This window comes from Chanodichthys erythropterus, chromosome 9 (genome assembly GCF_024489055.1).
Source record: "Chanodichthys erythropterus isolate Z2021 chromosome 9, ASM2448905v1, whole genome shotgun sequence".
Classification (NCBI taxonomy): Eukaryota; Metazoa; Chordata; class Actinopteri; order Cypriniformes; family Xenocyprididae; genus Chanodichthys; species Chanodichthys erythropterus.
In genome coordinates this window covers 13,541,729-13,564,352 of record NC_090229.1, presented here as the reverse complement: position 1 = coordinate 13,564,352, position 22,624 = coordinate 13,541,729, and the positions used below count along the sequence as shown (strand labels likewise).

The following is a 22,624-nucleotide window of genomic DNA, read 5'->3' as shown; positions in this document are numbered from 1 at the left end:
CCTGAACCACAAAACCAGTCATAAGTCGCATGGATATATTTGTAGCAATAGCCAGCAATACATTTTATGGGTCAAAATGATCAATTTTTCTTTTATGCCAAAAATCATTAGAATATTAAGTAAAGATCATACCATGAAGATATTTTGTAAATTTCCTACTGTAAATATATATAAAATGTATTTTTGTGAGTGGATATGCATTGCTAAGGACTTCATTTGGACAACTTTAAAAGGTGATTTTTTACATATTTTGACTTTTTTTGCATCCTCAGATTCCAGATTTTATATTGCGGCCAAATACTGTCCTATCCTAACAAATATCCATACATGAATGGAAAGCTTATTTATTCAGCTTTCAGATGATGCATAAATCTCAATTTCAAAAAATGGACCCTTATGGCTGGTTTTGTGGTCCAGGGTCACATTTGTTCTTTTAAATCATCTGAAAATTGGACCCATTTACTTAAATTAAGTGCCTCTCTCTAGAGAAAGAAAATGTAAAATAAAATGAAGGATACATTGAAATTATTACTTGTTGTAAAAAACATTATGCCACAAATGCAGTCGATTGAGCTCAGCTTGTAAAATGTGAAACAGTCAATGCATATCAACGTTAAAGAAAAATGTACGACTAAGGAGCATAAAAAAATATGACTAGCAGCTCTTTAACTCTTTCCCCGCCACTGATGGAATTTTCCAGCAATCCATGTTGTCACAGTTATACGGTTCTGGAAGAGTACAAGATCTTTGTATCAAAACACAGGTGAAGAAGAAGCCGAAACAAGCGATAGAAGCATTGCTTATGCGCATGTAAAATAAACAAACATCAAACATTAAACAGCATAATGAAATGTTGAACCCAGGAAGAGGTATAGGACTGTGCAGGCTTTGGGGGGTGTTGATGGATGCGATCTATTCCATTTATGTTTTGATCATCATTCTGCATCTGATCCGGATGTAGTCTTTAATAAAAACAATATTTTGTCAGCTGTTTTGATTGCTTTTTTAATAAAACTTACCCACCTTCAAATGTTGATAAAAAAGAACGCTTGTTTAAAAAAATGTTTGTTTTTGATATCTTTCTTTTGATATATTGCAAGTTCAGATACTCATCCAACAAAATATTCTAGGGGCCATGAACGTTTTGTGAAAATGATAAAAAAAAAAAAAATGCTGGCGGGGAACAAGTTAATAGATAAAATAAGCTCAAATGTGCAGGAACATTACTACTGAGTGCCAAATATCTGTCTTTAACTAGCAACACTTCACTTTACAACAGCTCGATATTTTCTTGGCACACTGTCCACCAGATTTTTTTAATGTCACCTGGCTGGATCATGTTAAATCAACTGATTTTACGCACGTTTGTGCTGCAATGCTAATAAACAATTACAGAAAATACAGACAGAGGTTATATGGGGCTAATAAAAATACTGAAATCGAATAATAAAAGCAATATGGCGCTAATATAAGTTAAAAGTACTATAGGGAAAATAGGACAATAGCAATAAAAAAACTTGAGTGTTTCCACAACTTTGTGCAGTAAATAAACCAAAAAAGGGCAATAAATGTTCTCATATCTTACAAAGCTAGAATCAGGGAATAGTAAATTAAAGTTCAGTCAGCAATCCACCATTTTATGGAGATATTCCCGGGAGTAATTCTGACAAGGAGTACCTCCAAATATTAACTTAATAGAGATCGTTTCAAATTACCATTCACAACTCTACTGGAAAGTCCATTATAAGATGACTAAAAAAAGACAAGTCTTTTACTCCATAGTTAGGATGATGGGACTAAATTAAGCCTATTCACCTGTGTAGAAAGCCATACATGTGTGTAGCATAGGGACTGTGTCTAGCAGGGTCAAAAAGCCTGAGGAAATTTTGGCCATTAGCTGTATTTGGTCCCCTCAGTGTATTAGTAGACGATACGCCCCACTTGCAGGGTTAAACTGATTAAGCACTTGGATTCGGGACAGATATGACACAATGCTGGCCATCAGTCTCTGTCTCACATTTCAGGTATATAATTAAATGTCGGGAAATTACTTACTCAATATATAGCATTCCAGACAAATGTAATTAGCACAAAACATGTATGGATATTTCAGTCTTTGATACCTGCTTATGCACATTTAAAGCCCTACAGCCATGAGGTGAATGCATCCCTTAATGCCAGCTTAAAAAAGTTAATTTAGCAGGAAAAAAGATCTACCAGATACTTGACAACGATTATGAGTTAAGTAGCTATTAAGAATGCTTAAGTGGCAGAATGTAAGACAGGAAGAGAGAGAAGAGGAGTAGCGACTGGATTGCATTACTATACAGAATGACTGGAAACCTTTTACGGCTTGACAAGAACTTGGCCTGGCGTATTTGACAAGGAAAACAAGCACAATCCATCAATTCCCAGGCCTTTCATTCCATTGCCAAAACATCAGTCTCCTGACAAATCTCAGACATTTTATGCCAGCAGTTTCATCATGCTAATATATGTATCACATATGGTCTCTGTTGCTTAGCTGTTAGCATGACAAAAAGACAATCGAGTCTCAGATTGGATCTGACAGCAAGCAAAAAAAAAGAGCCGGATTTGTTGATCTTGAAATTAAAGATATAATTCAACCGTAACTTTCATGTGATGAAACATTAGCGAGGTGAAGGTTGCAAATTGTGAGCCGTAATTGCAAAAACGATTCTGACCACGTGCATTCTTCTGCCGTACCATCTGGAAACTTGGATTCAAGTGAAATTTATGACATTTCTGAAAACTCATATGAACAATGATTGTACTGGAATCATTCAATTCACCTTCCCATTAAATACCCCAAACAGCATATCCTCCCTGAACCACTGTTTAAAACCAATTCGCCTCGAATGCATAGCTTTGGCAAATGGAGTGGAAACAGATAGGAAACAGTCCTCGAGTCCTGCTGCTTCAGTGCAGGTGACTGTCGCAACCTGCTAGCATAATGGAGCTTAGAGAGTTGGCAGTTGCTAAGTTAAATAGACGGGACAGAAATGTCAGCAGCTCATTCTAGTACATCCACATTAGTATCAACGCCACTTGCTGCCTTTGCTGGGGCAGAATCCAGACGGCTCGGGTTTCGCCGTGCATTCAGAGGAAAAAGTCAGCTCATGCACAGGCCGTGCGTTTTAATTAGCTAATGGCGCGAGCCGTTTCATCTCCAGCATCTGTGTTGATTGCTCACAAAAGACTCCATTTACTCCAAAACACGCCATTTTGGCAAAGGTCTGGGCTGTCTGCTGCTGGAGAATTTTGAGCACCCATCCAAAAATCAGTCTAATAAATCTTTATATATACGTTTGCCGGTTTCACACTAGCAAAGAGGGGGAAAAGGAAATTCCATGATCTATGTTTTTTTTTTTTTTTTCCAGCAGGTTGTTTGAGCCAATTTTCCTTCAAGCAAAGGCCTGTATGGTCAAACTTTGAAACGAATGCGTCGAAAGGGTGGCTCCGAAATTACTTTGATGAGGTAACAAAAAGGTGTGGTTTAGGAAGTAAATCCTAATATCTGTTAACATTACCAAATGTCATTTAAAAAAAAAAAAAAAAAACATTTTTGTGAGCAAACTGTCTGGTGATGGTGACAATGACAGAGATGAGAAATGCAAGCAGATGGGTGTGTATTGCTCAGAAACACAGTCACAAATACAAAATTAATTACAAAATCCTGCAACCCTACCTGAATATTTCACAACTGAAAAACATTAAAACAGGGGTTGGCAACCTCACAAGTAATAATTTGCAAACTATCAATAAGAGTAAAGTAATAACTGAATTATATTTTTAAATAATTATTAATAATTTATTATTATTATTACAAATATAATTTAAAAAAAAAAACATATTTTCTGAATACGGCAAAAAGTTTTCCAACTCCTGATTAAACAAAAAATTTTTTTTGATTTAATATTTTAAACTCTACATGAAAAGACATGAGAAGACCACTTGAAAAAAACAGATGACAAAAAAAATGCAAGAAAAAATGACTGAACAAACAATCCGGTTCCAAAATACACTGACATATTTGCATCAGACATACAGTATGTCTAAATGAATGTCAGCATAGATGACGCAGGAAAAGCCAAAGTAGTAAAATCTAAAAGGTCAGAGGAATTAATACAGTGTTATGATGACTATGAGAACTCAGTGACCGTTTAGTACAGTAGTAAACAAATACTAACCGCATAAAATACAGAACAGAGCACAGCATATATACTAAAACTGTCACAGCAGGCACAAACTGCAGAAAATGGCAAGAAAACCTCATGTCGACTGCAAGCACGCTAAACCAAAGCCAAGATATTAACGTAATAGGATTAATCCAATGCATTCAAGAGGGAATTCAATAAAGAAACAATCCTCAATGTCCAACGACGTAGCATGGATCTGCGCATCAAATATGATCAACTAGATAAGCAACATGAGTATTATCAACAGATATGCTTTGATGAACATTTACATGAATTTCATGACCTGGGATAGGTGATCTGAAATACAAAGTTGAATCCAGTACAGCACTGACGTATAAGAGCCCTGGGACAGTGTCGGGGCAGTAGTCGCTGGATAAATTTTTAATATTAATGCAGACAAGGAGGGCAAAAAAACAATAAACTAAAACAACACTTGAATTAGGCATGAAACACAACAGGATATTGCAGTGAGATTATGTTGTTTCCTTTTAGATGCCTTCTCCTCTGCTGTCCGACTACCACAAAACAGCCCGCGGTGCTTTTTAATTGGAGAGGGTGAACCGAAATGAGCCTCTCAAACTCCGCAGAGCGGTTTTAAGAGGTCTGCCGTGCTCAGTGCTTGCAGATGTAGCTGGGTTTTACGTGCCGGGGCATAAAACCGCGTCCAGGTATGGACGGTGACAAAGCAGAGAGTCAGAACCCCGTCCTATGTTTGTGATAATGACTTTTTCCTGCCAAGGCGCTGCATGATACAAATCAAATGCAGCACAGCTGGGAGAGAAGACAAAGCAAGGGAGAAAAGGAGAAGGGGAGAGAGAGAGAGAGAGAGAGAGAGAGAGAGAGAGAGAGAGAGAGAGAGAGAGAGAGAGAGAGAGAGAGGAATGAGGGAGTGTTGTGTTTGGATGCAGGGAAATCGTGCCTCGTGCGCTCTCTGAGGAATCTGCAGTTGGAAAGATAATAAAGGGATTAGCTGGGTTTTCTGAAGCATTTGCTTCTAAATCAAAATGTCTCATCGGTTTCCTCTGCACAAATAGTTAGAATACCAAAATGTCTTTGTATATTGCACGAGGGCCACAAATGCAACATGTTTCAGACAAAAGCTGCTTCCTGCGGAGGTCACAGGAAGGCATCGATTCGGAGGAAAAAAGGAGAATGTATCAGAATCTGAGCAGGGTCAACTAGGCAAAATGTGTAAATAAATAAATACATTTTTATTTCTCCAATGTTTACAAGTTACTGAATGAATCAAGATGAGTTTTCATTCAAAACCACTTTGTGTAAGTCTGTAATTTAAAAGCTTCTCATAAAACGGCAAAATTACATTATATAATTTAGCATTAGTATAAATATCATTAAATTTATCATTTAATTAAATAAATCAAAACTGTGCAGAATAGAGTCACCTAGTATAATAATTTGGTTACATCCTCACAAACTTAAACGCATAACATGTTAACATGTTAAAACATTAATTTAAATAGGTCAGAAATTCATATTTGACAGCCCGACAGTTGTAATTTCTGTTTTATAGGCAGTGTTGGGTAAGTAATAAAAAAATAATTACTAGCTACTAATTACAACTTCAACCGTGTAATTACAGTGTAATTACCGTGTAATTACTGTACCACTGTACTAATTACTCCCTCTTAAAAGTATTGTATTACTTATTGCTAATTACTTTCTGAGTCCCATATCAACCTCGGCCAATTGAACAATATAGAAAAGGATAGACATGAAACTGCTATTTTAATTCTTTTAAATAAATAATTTAAAATTGCATAAATTATTCTTGAACTGACCAAAACATTTAAAGGGAGAAGGTTACATTAAAAACATACATTTTAACATTAGACGCTAAATTTTGATGTTAAATCCACTATTGTTTTACATGGAATTGTTCTATAATATATACAGGATTTAATGCAATTACATCAGAAGTATCTGTAAAAAAAATTATTATAGAAAAAGTAATCCCTTACTTTACTTTCTCTAAGCGAAAAGTAATTAATTACTTAGTAATGCATTACTCCCAACACAGGTTTAACAAAACAAAATCAAAATCTTTCCAAGTACCTGAAATCTCCTTAATTACCACCATAGGTCCCAGGTTATATGTACTGTGGGTTGGGAATCACTCAATAAACGTTGACGTTTTACTTAAATTTTTCTTTTTTCCTATCAGCACAGGAAACGTTAATGCGATTCTCGCACAGGGCACTGGACTTCCTTAAAATAGAGACTAAACTTTGACAGAGTTGACTCTGTTTGTTCCTATCTTAGCATCTGCTTAGTATCGATCTAAATAAAACGAGTGTTTGTTTGTGCTGACAGGCTGTGACACCGAGGCTGGTCTTGCCACATACTCCGGGCAGAGTTTTGAGAGTAAGAACAGAACCCCTACAGCACTATTGTACAAGTATGAGCAAGTCAGAAAAAGTGAGATAAGATTATGAACAACAAAACAATAATGCATATACAACAGCAAATTCAACAAGTCACAAAAATGATTTCCAGAACTACCAAGTTTATGCCGCAGAGTGCGCAGCAATGCCGAAAATGTAGTCACACGTTTTAGGAGGAATTTACATGATCTAATTACATCTGTCAGTCCAGCTGCTGTGAGCTCAGAGTAAACCAACATCCTCTGGAGAATAAACAAAACTTGTCATTAATAACCTCAACGGAACTACTTAATGCTAGCTAATATAAATGTTGCCCTTGTAACATACTCCACATATTAGTGTACAGCTGTCTCCTATTGACACGGCTAAACAGAAAATTTGGATACAAAAAGGTATCCTGGGATTTAGAGGCCGACTTTAAAGTATCTGTAAAATAAAAGCCATTTTGGACAGAGTCTTGTATATGAAACAGAATATATCTGACAAGAAATCCAAGATTCTCCGATTGAGCAATAGAGGGGAATTTCGCTGGTCATCTCCTCTGCGGCTCCGTTCTTACAGACTACTACATTTTTCCAAGTGTTTAGTTTGGATAAAGAGCCAATTCGCTTAATACTTGTGGGATGGCTAAATGTTTAAACCTCCTATTTAAAGGGATCAAGTGCACGCATTATTTGGTTATGTTAAACAGATGTGTAGGGTTTTTTTTTAAGATCTCAATCATAAAAAAAAAAGAAAACACAGAGAGAGAAAGAGAGAGATCATAAGAAAACAAACAGAGTTTCACGCTACACAAATTGTGGACTAATTGTGTATTTGGACTTGTGCATTGGTGGAGCTGGAGCCATTTTTCCACTTGAGCTGAGAATGTTAGAAAAAGCACTTTGACATTGATTAGTGTGTTGACTTGTGGAATTTGAGAGTTTTACCTGGATGTCTTGGGTTTCACCACAACACTATTTATACAGCTAGACTACAGGTCCAATTAAATACCCAAACCCGTCAGTGGAAAAGTTAGCTGCGCTTTCAGTTGAAATCATAACTTCTCATGCCATGTGATATGGTTGTGAAAAAAAAAATGCTGAGGAAAATAGGCATAGGTGGTCCATTGAAAGCTGTTACAAAAAAATGAAGCTTGGAGAGAACTTCCAAATCTATTTCTCGCATAAAACTGACATAAAAATGGATTTGTGAAAACACTTTTGTGGGGCCTTTAGAAAGAGATTTGATTTAATAAAGCTTAATGAAAGAATTATTTGTCCTCTGTTGATAATACATACTTAAAAACTGATTTTAAAACTGACCTTCTTAATTAAAAATAATTATACCGGCATTTGGTTTCACGAATTTTCCACTCAAATTAAAGTCAACGAGGATTCCAACTAAAACAATTCAGTCCAAAATACTGCTTATGCCTTTTCAAGGCCATTTTAGCTGCCAGTTATAATCACCTCTATGAATTTCATTATGGGGAACTGCTGAAAATTGTTTTTTTACAGCCAGTTAAAAACTGTTGACACTCACCATGCATTTGTTAGGTTTCTCTCCAGAGTGAACTCTCATGTGGATGAGCAACTTGTATCGGGCGTTGAATGGTTTGTAGCGACGGACACATCCGGCCCAAAAGCAGGTGAAGTCCTCGCCCTTTCGCTGGTCGATGTGGACCTTCTCGATATGCCTAACCAGTTCCTCCTGCTGCTCGTACGCCGCGCTGCAGTCAATCCAGCGGCATACCTGCTTATCGCTAAATACGTCCTCCCTGTCGCTCACCTGCTGTTCGACCAGGCCTGTGGGTTTGGGCTGTGCCAGCAGGCCTGAGGGTGGAGACTGTTGCTGGCTCTGAAGATGCAGTAGAGCTCCTGGGCCGGAGCCCATGTACTGGTGCAGGTGGTAGGGAGGGGGCATGGGTGGCCGTGGGGGGCCTGTTTGGTGGTGGTGGTGGTGGTGATGGTGGGAATGCCCAATGCAGTGGCTTCCACGGCTCGTCAGATGGTGATAGTGATGCTGAAAGAGCTCCTCCTCACTTGGAGAGAAATCATCCACCGGTTCCTGTTTCAGCGTCGCCGTACAGCTGTCCAGCAGAGCACCGGGCTGTATGAGGAGTCCAAGCCCGTTGCCGTTAACCACGCCGGGCCCCGGCTGCATGGAGGCTACGTCCTCACAATGCTCCACTGACGACACTGAGGAGGATGAGGACGAGGAGGACAGGGGTAGGAGGCAGGACGAGGTGGAAGGTGACGGCAGCTGAGGGCTGGGTGCGGGGAGAGGCTTGTGGGAGAACGTGGTGGCGGTAGGCGACGACGAATTGGTGCGCAGGCCGTTAACACAGGACATCTGGGAGGAGCAGATGTTGGCGGCAATATCGATTCCCTCTGAGGCTGACTGGGAGGCCACCAAGAGGCAGCGTCTCTTCAGTCCGCTCGCGTTCGGCCTTGCTGAGTGACGCGAGCTCGGGGACAAAGCCAGTGGGGAGGAGCCATCTTCATTATTAAATGGATACACAGTCACCGCCATTGCTGACAACGACAGAACAGTTGCTAAGTTACTGTCATCGCCGCCACCACTGCTGTTCGGACGGTCCAATTCCCTGCGACCTGCTCCCATCCCTCCTGAAAAGTTGCTCAGGGCCGATCCCAGTTTGTAGCCCTCCTGTTTGATGGGGTACGATGGCAAAGCATGACACCCATTGTTGCCACCGGACAGAGACGACGAGCTGAGATCCGTCTGAAAGCCAGCAGACCTGCGGGAGAATGAAACACACCCAGAGGAATATGAGGAGCATTTAGGCAGAACGGAGCAGGAAGAATATGCACACTATTAGCGGCCCGGCCTGTTGAAAGATAAAGGCCAGGGTTTCTCAAAGTGCTGCCAACTCTGCACTGTCAGACACCACGGAAACAGACAAGCTCTGTGCTCCGGTCCTGGCAAGCCTGCACTCTCAAACATCTCTGTTAACACTGACAATGTTTGACCAGAGGCGGTGCGATTGGAGATTCATTTTGCAAACTCTCACAGATTCTTATTAGGTTATAATGTTTGGTTTGTGCTGATCAGAAGCTACTTTTTATGTTCCCCTCTGTCACAGGAAACAGCCATTTGATGGGTTTCCACTGCGGTGTACTTTAAACACCGGTTAGATCCACCACAAATGCTCCCGAGCAATTCCATGAATAAATGAAGCAGGAAATTTGGCCTGAACTATAGTTATGAATGGGTATTTAAAAATAAGAAAAGACAGAGATGAATACAGGCAGGCTGTCATGCTCAGCGTATGACAGGCTTTGATGACACAATAGGGGTTAACTGAAGCCTACATGTGGGCTAAACAGAAGTCACCTGGTTTTGGAGGCATAATAGTGGGCCTCTAAATGCTCTGTGTTTACAATACTCCCCATTATAGTGGGAATCTTTGCCCCCCTTGAATGGGGGTCAAATTTCCCAGTGCGTCGCTGTGATCTTCCACATAATAATTCCTGTCAGTTTGCTCATTATGGATTTGTGTGCAAAGCTCTGGAATGATGTGAGAAGGGCCCTCTGTCCTAGCAGCCTATGAAGGATTTTGTCTAAGTCCCCTTTTCACTTGGTTCGGGAAACCGCTAATGCTAGTGCACTGGCTGAACTGAAGCCTCAAGTTTGTCATGAGTCGGTCCATTCAGGCTCACCACTTCCTGTTTGGCTGGAGCAGTGACATTCAGCGACAATATTGGGAGAGTTGGACGCCGTGTTTGAGTGAAAGCACTTTGGAAAGCATCCCTCACTGAAAAGATGGGTTTCAACTGTACTGCGGCTACACAGAAGCCAACAGAAACCGACGGCAGTCTCTTTTCCTAGCCGTTTAAAAAACAAACGCAGCCAAGAAGCGTCATCGGTACTGTAGTGTTTGACGGGCTTGTTTGACTTGTTCCACACTGCATTAAGCTTTAATAAAACAACCTACATTTTTTGATTTGCCGATAACAAATAATGTCACTGTAAAATTGCAGAGACTATCTTTAAAAGTTGAAAGCAAATACTTTTTTTTTTTTTTTAGATCAGCGTATTGGCTTAGTTTATTTAAAACAAAAAAAGTGCTAATACACTACCACTCAAAAGTTCAGGGTTGGTAAGACTATTTTAAAGGGTTAGTTCACCCAAAAATGAAAATTATTGTCATTAATTACTTACCCTCATGTCGTTCCACACCCGTAAGACCTATGTTCATCTTCAGAACACAAATTAAGATATTTTTAAGATATATTAAAATCCGATGGCTCAGTGAGGCCTCCATTACCAGCAAGATAATTAACACTTTTAATGCCCAGAAAGCTACTAAAGACAGATTTAAAACAGTCCATGTGACTACAGTGGTTCAACCTTAATGTTATGAAGCGACGAGAATACTTTTTGTGCGCCAAAAAAAACTAAATAATGACTTTTCAACAATATCTAGTGATGGCCGATTTCAAAACACTGCTTCGAAGCTTTGCGAATCTTTTGTTTCGTATCAGAGGTTCGGATCGCGTATCAGACTGCCAAAGTCACGCCCCCCAGTGGAGAACCACTGAAATTTCGAAACACTTATGACATAACAAAGCCTTGTTTACTGAAATCACATGACTTTGGTGCTCCGAACCACTGATTTGAAACAAAAGATTTGTAAAGCTTTGTAGCACTGTTTTGAAATCGCCCATTACTGTTGAAAAGTCATTATTTTGTTTTTGTTTTTTCATGCACAAAAAGTATTCTTGTTGCTTTATAATATTAAGGTTGAACTACTCTACTCACATGAGCTGTACTAAATACTGTATGTTTTTATTACATTTCTGGGCATCTGAAAGTGTTAATTATCTTGCTGGCAACAGAGGGCTCACTGAGCCATCGGATGTCATCAAAAATATCTTAATTTGTGTTCCGAAGATGAACAAAGGTCTTACGGGTGTGGAACGACATGAGGGTGAGTAATTAATGACATATTTTTCATTTTTGGGTGAACTAACCCTTTAATGCTTTTAAAAGAATGAAATAACCGTTTTATATTTTAATATATTTTAAAATGTAATTTATTCCTGTAATGGCAAAGCTGAATTTCAGTGTCACATAATCCTTCAGAAATCATTCTAATATTCTGATTGTGCTCAAGAAAAACGATAAATGTTGAAAACGTTTGTGCTGCTTAATATTTTATGTGGAAACTGTGAATTTTTTCTGGATGTTTTTGATGAATGGGAAGCTCAAAAGAACAGAATTTATTTGAAATATAAATCTTTTTATTTACTGTCACTTTTGATCAATTTAACATTTAAATGGTAGTGTAGGTGGGAGGTGGTGCATTCACATTCACTGGATGTGATGTCACAAAATTGTCAATGCTTCACTCATGAATATTAATTAGGTTATACAAAAAATGACTATGATCTTTCACTGTTTAAACAAATAAACAGCCAGTGTAATGGAAATCAGATCTGTAGTGGATTATTTAAAAAGTTTTGTCATTAAAGTAAGTTTTACTGTAGCGACTGTTCTTGTTGACCAATCCAAGTGCTCAAATGTGCTGGGATGTCTCACCTGGCGTCTCGGTGGGGGCTTTCCTGCAGGTGAAGGTTCTGTGCGGGCTGCTCACAGTGATTGCTGTGGTGGTACTGGGCTCCAGACTGAACTGGCAGGTTCTGCCCACAGCGCAGCAAGGTTCCTTCTTCTGCTGTCAATTCAGGAGCACTCTCCTTCTCTGAACAGAATGAGATACATCCTCCATTCACTGAAACAGGTGGGAAATACAATAGGTATATTAACAATTACAGTTCTTTAAACCATCTATCAAATTTTTAAATCCATTGCATGGCTTTCTGGAATACTTGATTCTGATTGGCCAATATTTTCAACTCAAATTAATGTAATGTTCATTTATTTATATGGTAAGTGAGATACAGCGAGTGTCATTGCACAAGGAAAAACTGAGTGTATAGCAAATGTAATCAAAATAAAATACGGTTTCATAGTGTTTGGAAAATTCACAGAAGGAAAGCCGACACTCTTTTTGACTCCAGTGTGTGACCGCATCTTTCAAGTTTTTTATTAACTCAATTTCAGAAATTACATTTGCTCACAATGATGATATTAATAATGCATCACCCATTGGAGTCTGATCAAAACCAGCATCTAAACACGAGGATAAAGCCAAACCAAAGACAAAAGAGGTTCGGTAAGATATTGTTTCCAAGTACACAAAATGAGAAGGTGACAAGTAATTGCTTTAAAGCAAAGGAAAAAAAAGTGAGGCAAACAAAGAAATGAGTGTTGAGAGGCGAGAAGGAATGAGAGAAAGAGAAACGATGGCGCAGAAGGTCACAAGACACGCAGGTCCAGTAAAGCACATGCTGGATCCACTCAACTCAATAAACAGAAGAAACACACTTTTCACATCCATTCAAAGAATAATAATGGTTGTTTATTAAATCTTGGATCATTTTTTCTTGGCTTAAAAATCCCACAGTTGGAATGTCAAACTGTGTTTGTGTATAACATCAATGCTCGCTGAGCTAAAGCCATGGGCTTTCTTGCTTCATCTGGAGAGGATTGAGAGGTCTGTCAATGACATTGAGATAGTTTGTTTCACACAAAAACTAACGTTCTTTTAATTACGTCCTCCTATTCTTGCATCCCTTTGTAAGCTACTATGCTGTTCCCTCATTTTAAATAGAAATTCTATATTTTAAACATAATTTAGAGTCGATTCCTGTACGTGACACTGATAATCGGTTTCACAAGAAACCTTCAAATGCCACAAAGTCAAGTAGAGGTAAACTATATTGCTGATGTGAGGTGCAGAGAGAATATAGCCAGAAGCCACAGGAATTTTCAACACAAATCTGTTTTACAGATTTTCAAAATTGCTCAATATCATATCTGGGATGCAATTCTAGCCACAAGAGGCAGCTTGTGAAAACAATTTTGCTGTTAGCCCTTTAGCTGAGACCCTTTAACCCCCCAAAATAGCTATTTAAGCAACCACAACTGAACTGAAGACACTTTTTTTTTTTTTGAAAAAGCAGGTGAACTTTTGAGGCATTGTTGATTAAATGCATAACAACAGTCATGAATAGCAGATGAAATGCCTTTGCTGAAGATGATGATTAAAGTTTAGATGATTCTCCCCAATCGAGACTCTTGTGCAACACAGAAATTGCACATCCAACCTGCAGAAGATGAGGCAAATGGCTCAGCATCAGAATACTTCACACTCCATATGCTTCTTTTAATGTATTATTGTCCAACTCCAAAAATGTGCTGCCAAGTTACATCAAGTCAGATCCAAGTTCACACTAAAAGCCTTGCTCTATATGGACAGAACTATGGGAGAGCTTTAAAGATGTGATGCTTTGTTACATTAACAGAATTAGTCATGGCAAGGCTGCATAAGAGAAGCTTCTCCACATTTGGAAACTTGGACAGAATGTTAGATTGGATTTATATTGAATTTGCAATGGTAATTCACTGTTGGGTATTGCTCTGGGTTTTGGTCAGAAGGTGGAAGTCTGTGAAAGCTCCCGTTGTGAAAGCTGGGACAAAGAGAAAAAGAGAGGGGGAAAAAAAAGAAAGAGAGAGATTTTAATTCTCAGAGAGCAGTGGAATCCACAGCCTACTTGCACTAAAAACATCATGTATGATCAGATACGTGACTGAATTTATGTTTTCTTGTATTCTAAAGTATTATTTTAGGGTTTTATTCCACTTTTCATTGATGGAGTGAGTGGAAAGGAAATTATTGGGGAGGCCAGATTCAAACCTACATCTGCAACATGAGCACTGCAGGCCAAGGCTCTGATATTTGCTTTCTCAAAAATAATAATAAAAAACTACTTTCTATTCAAGTGCCATTAAAATAAAATCTATTACGTTAGAGGTAAACGTAGATAATACACGAGTAGGAGTGCGATATGGCTCTATTTTAGCATGCAATTATCAGCAATAGGCCTGAGGCCACAGGCCAAGCCGTATGTTTATAGAACAGTTCGACGGCACACGTGTGTAAATAAATAAGAAACAACGGTGTGTTTTTAAAACACTCATGTGTGCAGCTACTTCTTTCCGGCATGGATTCAAATCTCAAGTTGACAGTTTAACATAAGCCAAAGCCTCCGTTGTTCTAAAAAGTCAATTTAGAACTAGTAAAGAAGCAACGCTGAGTTGCTTCATTGTAGTTGAAAGCTATTATATATCAAATTATTATATAAAATACTTTAAAGCTATATACAAAAGTCAACATTTGAAGTGGATCAAAACCTTTCATCAAAGTTGTCCTAAAACCTTCTTCTTAGGACAACTTAGTTCTTAGGACAACTCTAATGCCAAAATTATTATTTAGAGTAGCATGAGAGAGAGATCGAATGAGCAAGTGAAAATGACCGTGATTTTAACAGTAAAAGACTGTAAAAATGCTGCAGTGAAAAACTGTCAATTGGTTTACAGAAAGTTTCCGTACTATATACGGTGAATAACTGTAATAGATCTAACGGTACATTTAATGTAATTTTACGGTAAAATACTGTTAAATTCACAGTTTTGGAAGTGAAAAATAACAATTCATTGTAAAATTTACAGTTATGTACATTAGGGTTTTATGTTACATCTAATGTTGTTAAATTAATGTTTATTGCATTTTTAAAATGTCATGCATGTTACCATGATGGTGTTTAGTATGTGTGTGAATGAAACTGTGTGCACCTTCTATATATTAGTGTTGTCTTTCTCAGCTTGCGGAAAATCTGCTTGTGATGAACTTTGATTCATCATCACACTGTGTTTGGTGACTGTCAGTGTATTACAAAAGGTACAAAACAGATATTAGTACTTCATTAGGTTGATAAATTAACATTATATCAGTTAATGAAATATGTTATTTTACCGTAAATTTAACAGATTTTTTTTATGTTGCTACTGTATTTTTTACAGTAAAGTTCTGGCAACCACAGCTGCCGTTTTTTTACCGTAAATTTTACCGTAAAATCTGCTTGTGACGAACTTTGATTCATCATCACACTGTGTTTGGTGACTGTCAGTGTATTACAAAAGGTACAAAACAGATATTAGTACTTCATTAGGTTGATAAATTAACATTATATCAGTTAATGAAATATGCTATTTTACCGTAAATTTAACAAAAAAATGTTTATGTTGCTACTGTATTTTTTACGGTAAAGTTCTGGCAACCACAGCTGCCGTTTTTTTTACCGTAAATTTTACTGGGATTTTTTTTTTACAGTGTGCATCTGATAGCATTCATTCTTCAGCTCAATCTTATATTCATAATACTCTGAGGAAAGCGATATCTTTGTCATAGTTTACTTTCAACAGTTATGGGCATTTCCCATGACAACCCTGGTCAGTTTGGTTATGTCTTACGTGGTGTTGTTGAAAGTAAAAATAATGTCCTTGTTTACAACCTTGTTTCAGTCCCTTTGAATGTAAAAGCCTTTGCTACTGACTCATAAAGACAGTCATCTAATGACGTAACAATGTAACCTGCCATGAAGTCAAAATCACCATCACTAACACATTGACCATTTATCAATACCAAATCTATTAAATACTACTATTATTTATATAAAATATTATTTATTGAAGAATATTATTTAATAAATAATGATAGCCAAAGTTTTTAAGCAATTCAGTAAAAAGTACCAAGGCAGCGCTCTGATACAGCATTAAAGTTATATAAAAATATAAAGTTATGAAACTTTGCCCTCAGCCTAAACTATTTGCTCTGGAACAAATAATAGATTAATGCGAAGCTTGCCATTAGATATACCCAAAACGAATTATATTTCATGTTTAACCACTATAGAGGGATCAGATCAAGTGGCAAATTCCAGAAGAACTGGCCGAGGAAAGGCTGTTCTCGGCAGGGTACATGAGCGTTGAACGGCTGCTGACCCCCAGAAGCTCTCATCTCCGAAAAGGTAAATGCAAATTTTCAAATAGGTGCTAACTGTATATTTTAAGTTTAAACAACTACATTCTCTCCCCAAAACTCTGTGACACAACAGCAGTAGTATTTGTAAAATTATGGTGGGTTTGCTCATCCACCATCATGACACTCACTGTGAGAAATGCTGCAAGAGGAGTGATACAAACGGTGAAACGGTTCCTGTGGTGATACTGATATTGCATGTCTGGAAAGACCTCTCAGCCAATCAAATTCGAGGACCTGAAGTAACTGTATATAATATAATATAATATAATATAATATAATATAATATAATATAATATAATATAATATAATATAATATAATATAATATAATATAATATAATATAATCAGTTTTAGATGAAACACAGCATTTCACAACAATGCTATGTCAACTACCCAGATGCAGACATTGTACTTAAAATTAAAAGGACCTGATATATATATATATATATATATATATATATATATATATATATATATATATATATATATATATATATATATATATATATATAATAGAAACCTTCAAAAGAGCTTCTTTCCTTGTCATGAAAAAAAATCAAACTGAAAAGGAAGGTTCCAACACATTGGCTCTCGTCTATACCTGGAGGACAGACAGAACACAGAGAAGGATGTTTCTCCAGCGCTCTCAGAAGACCTCTGATCCTTGACCAAATGTAAGCGAGGGTAAAGGAGGGAGCGGGTTTGCAAGCATTCAGAAGCTATTAAGGAATGACAATCTTGGGTGTGAGATCACTGCCGTGCTGTGCCAATAACACCTAAGGGTAAAGCAGAGCTCCTTGATGAAGACCAGACTGAGGTGCTGGCCTCATTCACAAAAACACAAGAACACAATCACAGAGCAGAACCCAACGGAGGAGAGAAAAACACTTCCATTGTCAATCTTGTTTCACACATATAAAAGAACAAGGCTTTTGGACTCTAAACAAGTAACAAAACTGTTTTATATGGCAAATGCTCTCATGCTAAATATCAATCTTATCCAGACTTGTCAACTTTTTAGAAGTCGGAGAAAACTCAACAAAATATCTTTTGTTGTAGACATGGATTTGGAACTCTCAGCTTCCAATTAAGTTCTACATTATTTGGTGCACCTTCCTCTATCAATTGGAAATTAATAACTTACTACTTATAAAATGTATAAAACTGTCAATTTGTCATGTTAATCATTTTGCATATTTTAGTTCTATCTCATGTATTTGAAGTTTGAGCACACAAGCTCATTGGCTACTGATACAGCAGGTACCAATCAGTGTCCTATAGATAATGATGTGATTATGAGCAGGTTGAGTTAAAGGAACTATTAACCTACACCATCTAGAGTTTCAGAACAGAACTTTGTATTTATAATGTTACAAAAGATTTCAATTTCAAATAAATGCTGTTCTTTTGAACTTTCTATTCATTAAAGAATCCTCAAAAAATTATCATGGTGTCCAAAATATTAAGTATGAAAAATATTATACATATTACAAATATTAAGCATCCCAGCATTAGCATCCCAACCATTTCAACATTGATAAAAATAAGAAATGTTTCTTGAGCAGCAAATCAGAATGATTTCTGAAGGATCATGTGACACTGAAGACTGGAGTAATGATGCTGAAAATTCAGCTTTATTAAATTACATTTTAAAATATAATAAAATAGAACAGTCATTTTAAATTGTAATAATATTTTTGTAATTAAATTTCAATATTACTTTTTTATTGTATTTCTGATCAAATAAATGGTGAGCATAAGAAACTTCTTTCAAAAACATTAAAAAATTGTACTGACCTCAAACTTTTGAATGGTAGTTTAAATACCTTTTCCATTTACTTTTCTTTTTAACTGGGGAAAAAAAACCCCTGATAATTTAAAATCTCATGTAAACATGTTTTTCTTGAATGTCATAGTTATCAGGGAATAACATGTAGACACATTGTTTGATTTTTTTTTGTTGATATTTTGTACGATAAACAATTTTATTTGTATAGTTTAAGCCCCACTTGATGTCCCAAATAATATTGGAATCATGAAAGTAAAACCAGTTACGAATCACTGCTTTACTATACAGTAGGAGAAGACACAATGCAACCCCCCACCCCATAACCCCACCACTGGACCACGGGGACTCCCTGCATCTGATCAGCAGATGGGTCGGCCATTATTAAATGTAATTGGTGGTAATCTCAGGCTATTTTTTATTTCGGTGACACTTCATTTTCTACAATTCTCGCCTCCTGCCTTTCAAGTCACCTAAGTGCAGCATTAAGTGCTGGAGTGAGCCCGAGCTTGTGCCAGTATTTAATGTTTTCAAGTCTTCAGAGATGCTGGCAATGGAAAGCAGATGTGTGAAGATGCAGTAATACTGCAGAACAAGACTGGGGCTTCAGAGAGGGGATGGGAGAAGGGTGCGCGTATGCATGTGTGTGCTGGCACACGTATGTGTGTATCAACTCTAATGCACGTCAAACATGCGAGTCTACAGAACAACAAGCTGCCAAACCACAAGATAGATGCGTCTGGAAATGCACTGTGACATTTCTACTCAGGCCACTTTAGCGCCATAAATCATAGCATCTACACTTAAATAGTTAATAATGAACTCTCTGATGCACTCTTTTTCCTATATTTCTTTGTCTTTTTCTGCCTTATTAACTCATTAGTGGGGCTAGCTAAGGTGGGCATCATACTTTGGGTTAGGGATTAAACAATGACATCTGTGATACCTGATATCATGCGGCTTGTTGAGAAGAGAAGCTCTATCATTTTTCAAAGAGGACAATTTTTCTACAGTTTAACCTGGTGGACCTAAAAAAAAAAAAAATCATAAAGACTTACATCATATGATATCATAAAGACTTGGTAAGGAATTCACTTAGAAACCTACTAGGGCTGCAACTAACAATTAATTAGATAATGGATTAATTTTGTGCATGTATATTTAAATGCAAATGAGCTGCTGCTCCCCACCCCACTTTCCAGAAGAGGGTGGAGTCTTTACAGCTCGTGCCTCTGATACTCTGCCAAAAACTAAAATATAATATGTTTAGTTGTGATTATGATCTCTATTGCGGTCATGACATTGCAGTTATTTATCATCATGAAAGTTTATTATTTGCATGCGTTTTAAAGCCATATCAGTCTAAACTTTTGCGCACAGAAAGCGGGATATCAGGTGACACGTCCCATGAGTAATAAACTAAGTTCTCTTTCATGTTTTATTGCATTTAAACTGTATGCTTTTGACATAACCTTGTGTTTATTTGACAGTTCACATTAAACACAGTTTATGTCTGTGAATGTAACAGCAAGTAAAGAAATCGCATGTGTATATTAGATCTGTGTATTAAAGTGAAAGCAGCGTAATATATACAGTACCTACTGCTATATATGCTGTTAATATGAACCAAACAACAAAAGAAAAACAGAAAATCACTCACTGCTCTTGACTGAATAACTTTAGTAGCTTTAATAAGAATATGTTTTTTATTTCTGGCAGGGAGATAAACATGGCGGACTGCATACAGCTCACTCAGGGCGGGGTCTAGGCTAATAGGGCAGAGTCCATCAGCAGTCGTGGGCGGGGCCTGTGCAATGTGACATCACATTGCATAGAAACTGCAAACGGCTTATTCTGAGACACTGCTTATGATTTATGGGGATTAAAAAAAAAAAAGAAGTGGGTGGATTTTTATCATTATAGGGTGGTTGTGTACACTCTGCCGACACACATTTCTTCAAACACCATGTAAAAGTGAACTTTGCATAATAGGTTCCCTTTAAGCAGATCAAATTATTGGAGAAATTCTGCATACATCACCAGAGTTTGTTAATTACTTTAACTAATTATTTGCTGCAGTCTTACCCAGAACACCCTAACAACTGCATAGCAACACCCTGGAAGCCACCTACAACAGTCTATTATAGTGCCAGTGAGTTTTGCATGTACAAGGACTATTATATAAATCTTTTTCACATTTTATTTCTCAGCTTCTCTCACTTTTTTATGTTTTCCTTTCATGGTCCTCTCCTCTCTTCTTTTCTTTAGGGGACAAGGTCGGCAGACACCTGAGCAGTGGGATTTACTGAATTCTCTTGCGCTCCTCAACACGACTGCAGTGTCCTGTGCAGATTTTGTATATTATCGACAAGAGCCTTTTCCATCTTTAAATCTCATAACTCATGTCTATATTTGTGTCTCCACACAGACCCGGAACTTATTTGTTTGCTTAGTAATGAAGGTTTGATTGAAAACCTGAGGGCACAAGAAAATGAAAAATAAAGTCTGGAGAAAGGTTCCCTTAAACAGGTGCATGGCAGTGAAAAAAAAAAAAAAAAAAAAAACTTGATTAAATTATGTGGGATTGAAATGACTGTTTTTCTTGCTAGATTATTGGTACCACCAGACCAGGATTTTCATGAGGATGAAATTGGTTTGTTATGGCAGTTTCTGTATGAAGACAAATCCTGGTTTGTGTTTCACTAGTAAGGACAAAAATGTCATATTTAGCACAAAATACATTCTTCAGTAAATATTTCATCTCAAAAGAAAACAAGGTATAGCAAAAGCAAAGAATAAAATGAAGAAACCACCCATATTTAGAATAAAACATTTTTATTTTATTTATTTTTTGGTGTAAATCTATTTAAAAAAAACAGTGGCAAAAAGTATTTAGTCCACATTTAGAAGAAAAATGTAATCTAAAAACCTAAGGTAATTAATATACTGTCATTATTTATTCAGTCTCATATTTTTTTTTTTTTTTTTGTGGTAAACAAAGGAGAAATTTCATCTATCTATCAAGTTCCAAGTGGAAAAAATACATTAAAAGCAGTTATTTGTAGTTTACAGGTATTCGTCATTTTTTGGCATTATTTGTCATATACATAAGAACTGCACAGTAGATTCCATGGACAAAAAATAGCTTATGGGTTTGGAACAATATGGATGTTGAGTAAATAATGTGCAGGATTTTCTCTTTTGCAACCGCATGAAAGGATTTACTTTCAGTTGCACAGACAAAATTAAGATATATTAACATGAATAATGTGCTTAAAGAACTTTACACAAGAGTTCATCAAACAAAAGATGAAGAATCGTTCACTCGTGAGAGGGACAGACGCAGCTGCCCACTGATTTCGTAATCGCCTCGGCTCCTAAAACAGTCCGAACTGACCGCAGACTACTGAACACAAACAAACACAAAACACTGCCTGCACTACTCCTACGGTCCAATGACTAAACCGCACGCTTGGACAAGAGAACCATATAAATCAAGGCGCACAGAGATTAAAGCATTACATGGCCATTTTAAAATTGTATCAGCCATACACAAACCCACACACACCTAGCACAAAAAAAGATGATCGGTCCTGTTTGTGATCAGGCCAGTGACAAACTTCTTGACATGCTTCCAGACATCATGATCATTGTTGATGTTCTTCCATACCTTTATTGTAATTATTGGGTTCCACTTGGGCATGTCACCACCTGCTGGTGACTGGCTGTCACTGGAGGAGCCTGTGAGTCTGTCCTCTGTGGACTGACGTGGGTGGATCTGGACCACCATCGCTTCGATTTCCAGTAAGCAGCGGGTGAGGCTGGGTCAGGGTGGTGCTGGAGAACCTGGCAGAGCTGTAGTGGTGCCCATTGTGCCAGGGATGGGGTTCCTGGCTCCAGCTTTTCAGTTCATAATGGGTATTCTCTCATCAGTTCAAATAAGGTACAATGCAACTCCTGCCATCTAACTGGTTTTTAAAACTTTCCAAAGCCACAAGCATTCAGGTCATCCTTCAAAATCAATGTTCAATGATCCTGAAAATCAACAGTCATCTTCAGTGCTGCCATAATAATCATTATCTTCAGCCATTGTGAGCATGATCATCATCAAAAAATGTTCGTCATCATCAAAATGCCATTTCACTGAAGTAGCAAGGATGGTTAACTTTTAAATGTGGGGTTGTTTTTAGAGCTATGGCCATGTCAAACTGTTTTAGAGACCAATGAGACTTGGCTTCATTGCACTGTCTTATTCTATTGTCTTAAAA

At 37.4% G+C, this 22,624-nt stretch overlaps 1 protein-coding gene across 1 annotated transcript in view; it reads right to left on the bottom strand.

Annotated features, from left to right (window-relative positions):
• The window catches only part of LOC137026312 (zinc finger protein GLIS1), a 98,221-nt gene that overhangs the window by 45,477 nt on the left and 30,120 nt on the right, over positions 1-22,624 (bottom strand). Inside the window, exons 3-4 of the mRNA XM_067393603.1 lie at positions 12,167-12,356; positions 8,147-9,362 (exon numbers count right to left, since the gene is read on the bottom strand). Of these exons, the coding sequence (XP_067249704.1) occupies positions 8,147-9,362; positions 12,167-12,356 (1,406 nt within the window). The remainder of the gene's footprint in view (positions 1-8,146; positions 9,363-12,166; positions 12,357-22,624) is intronic.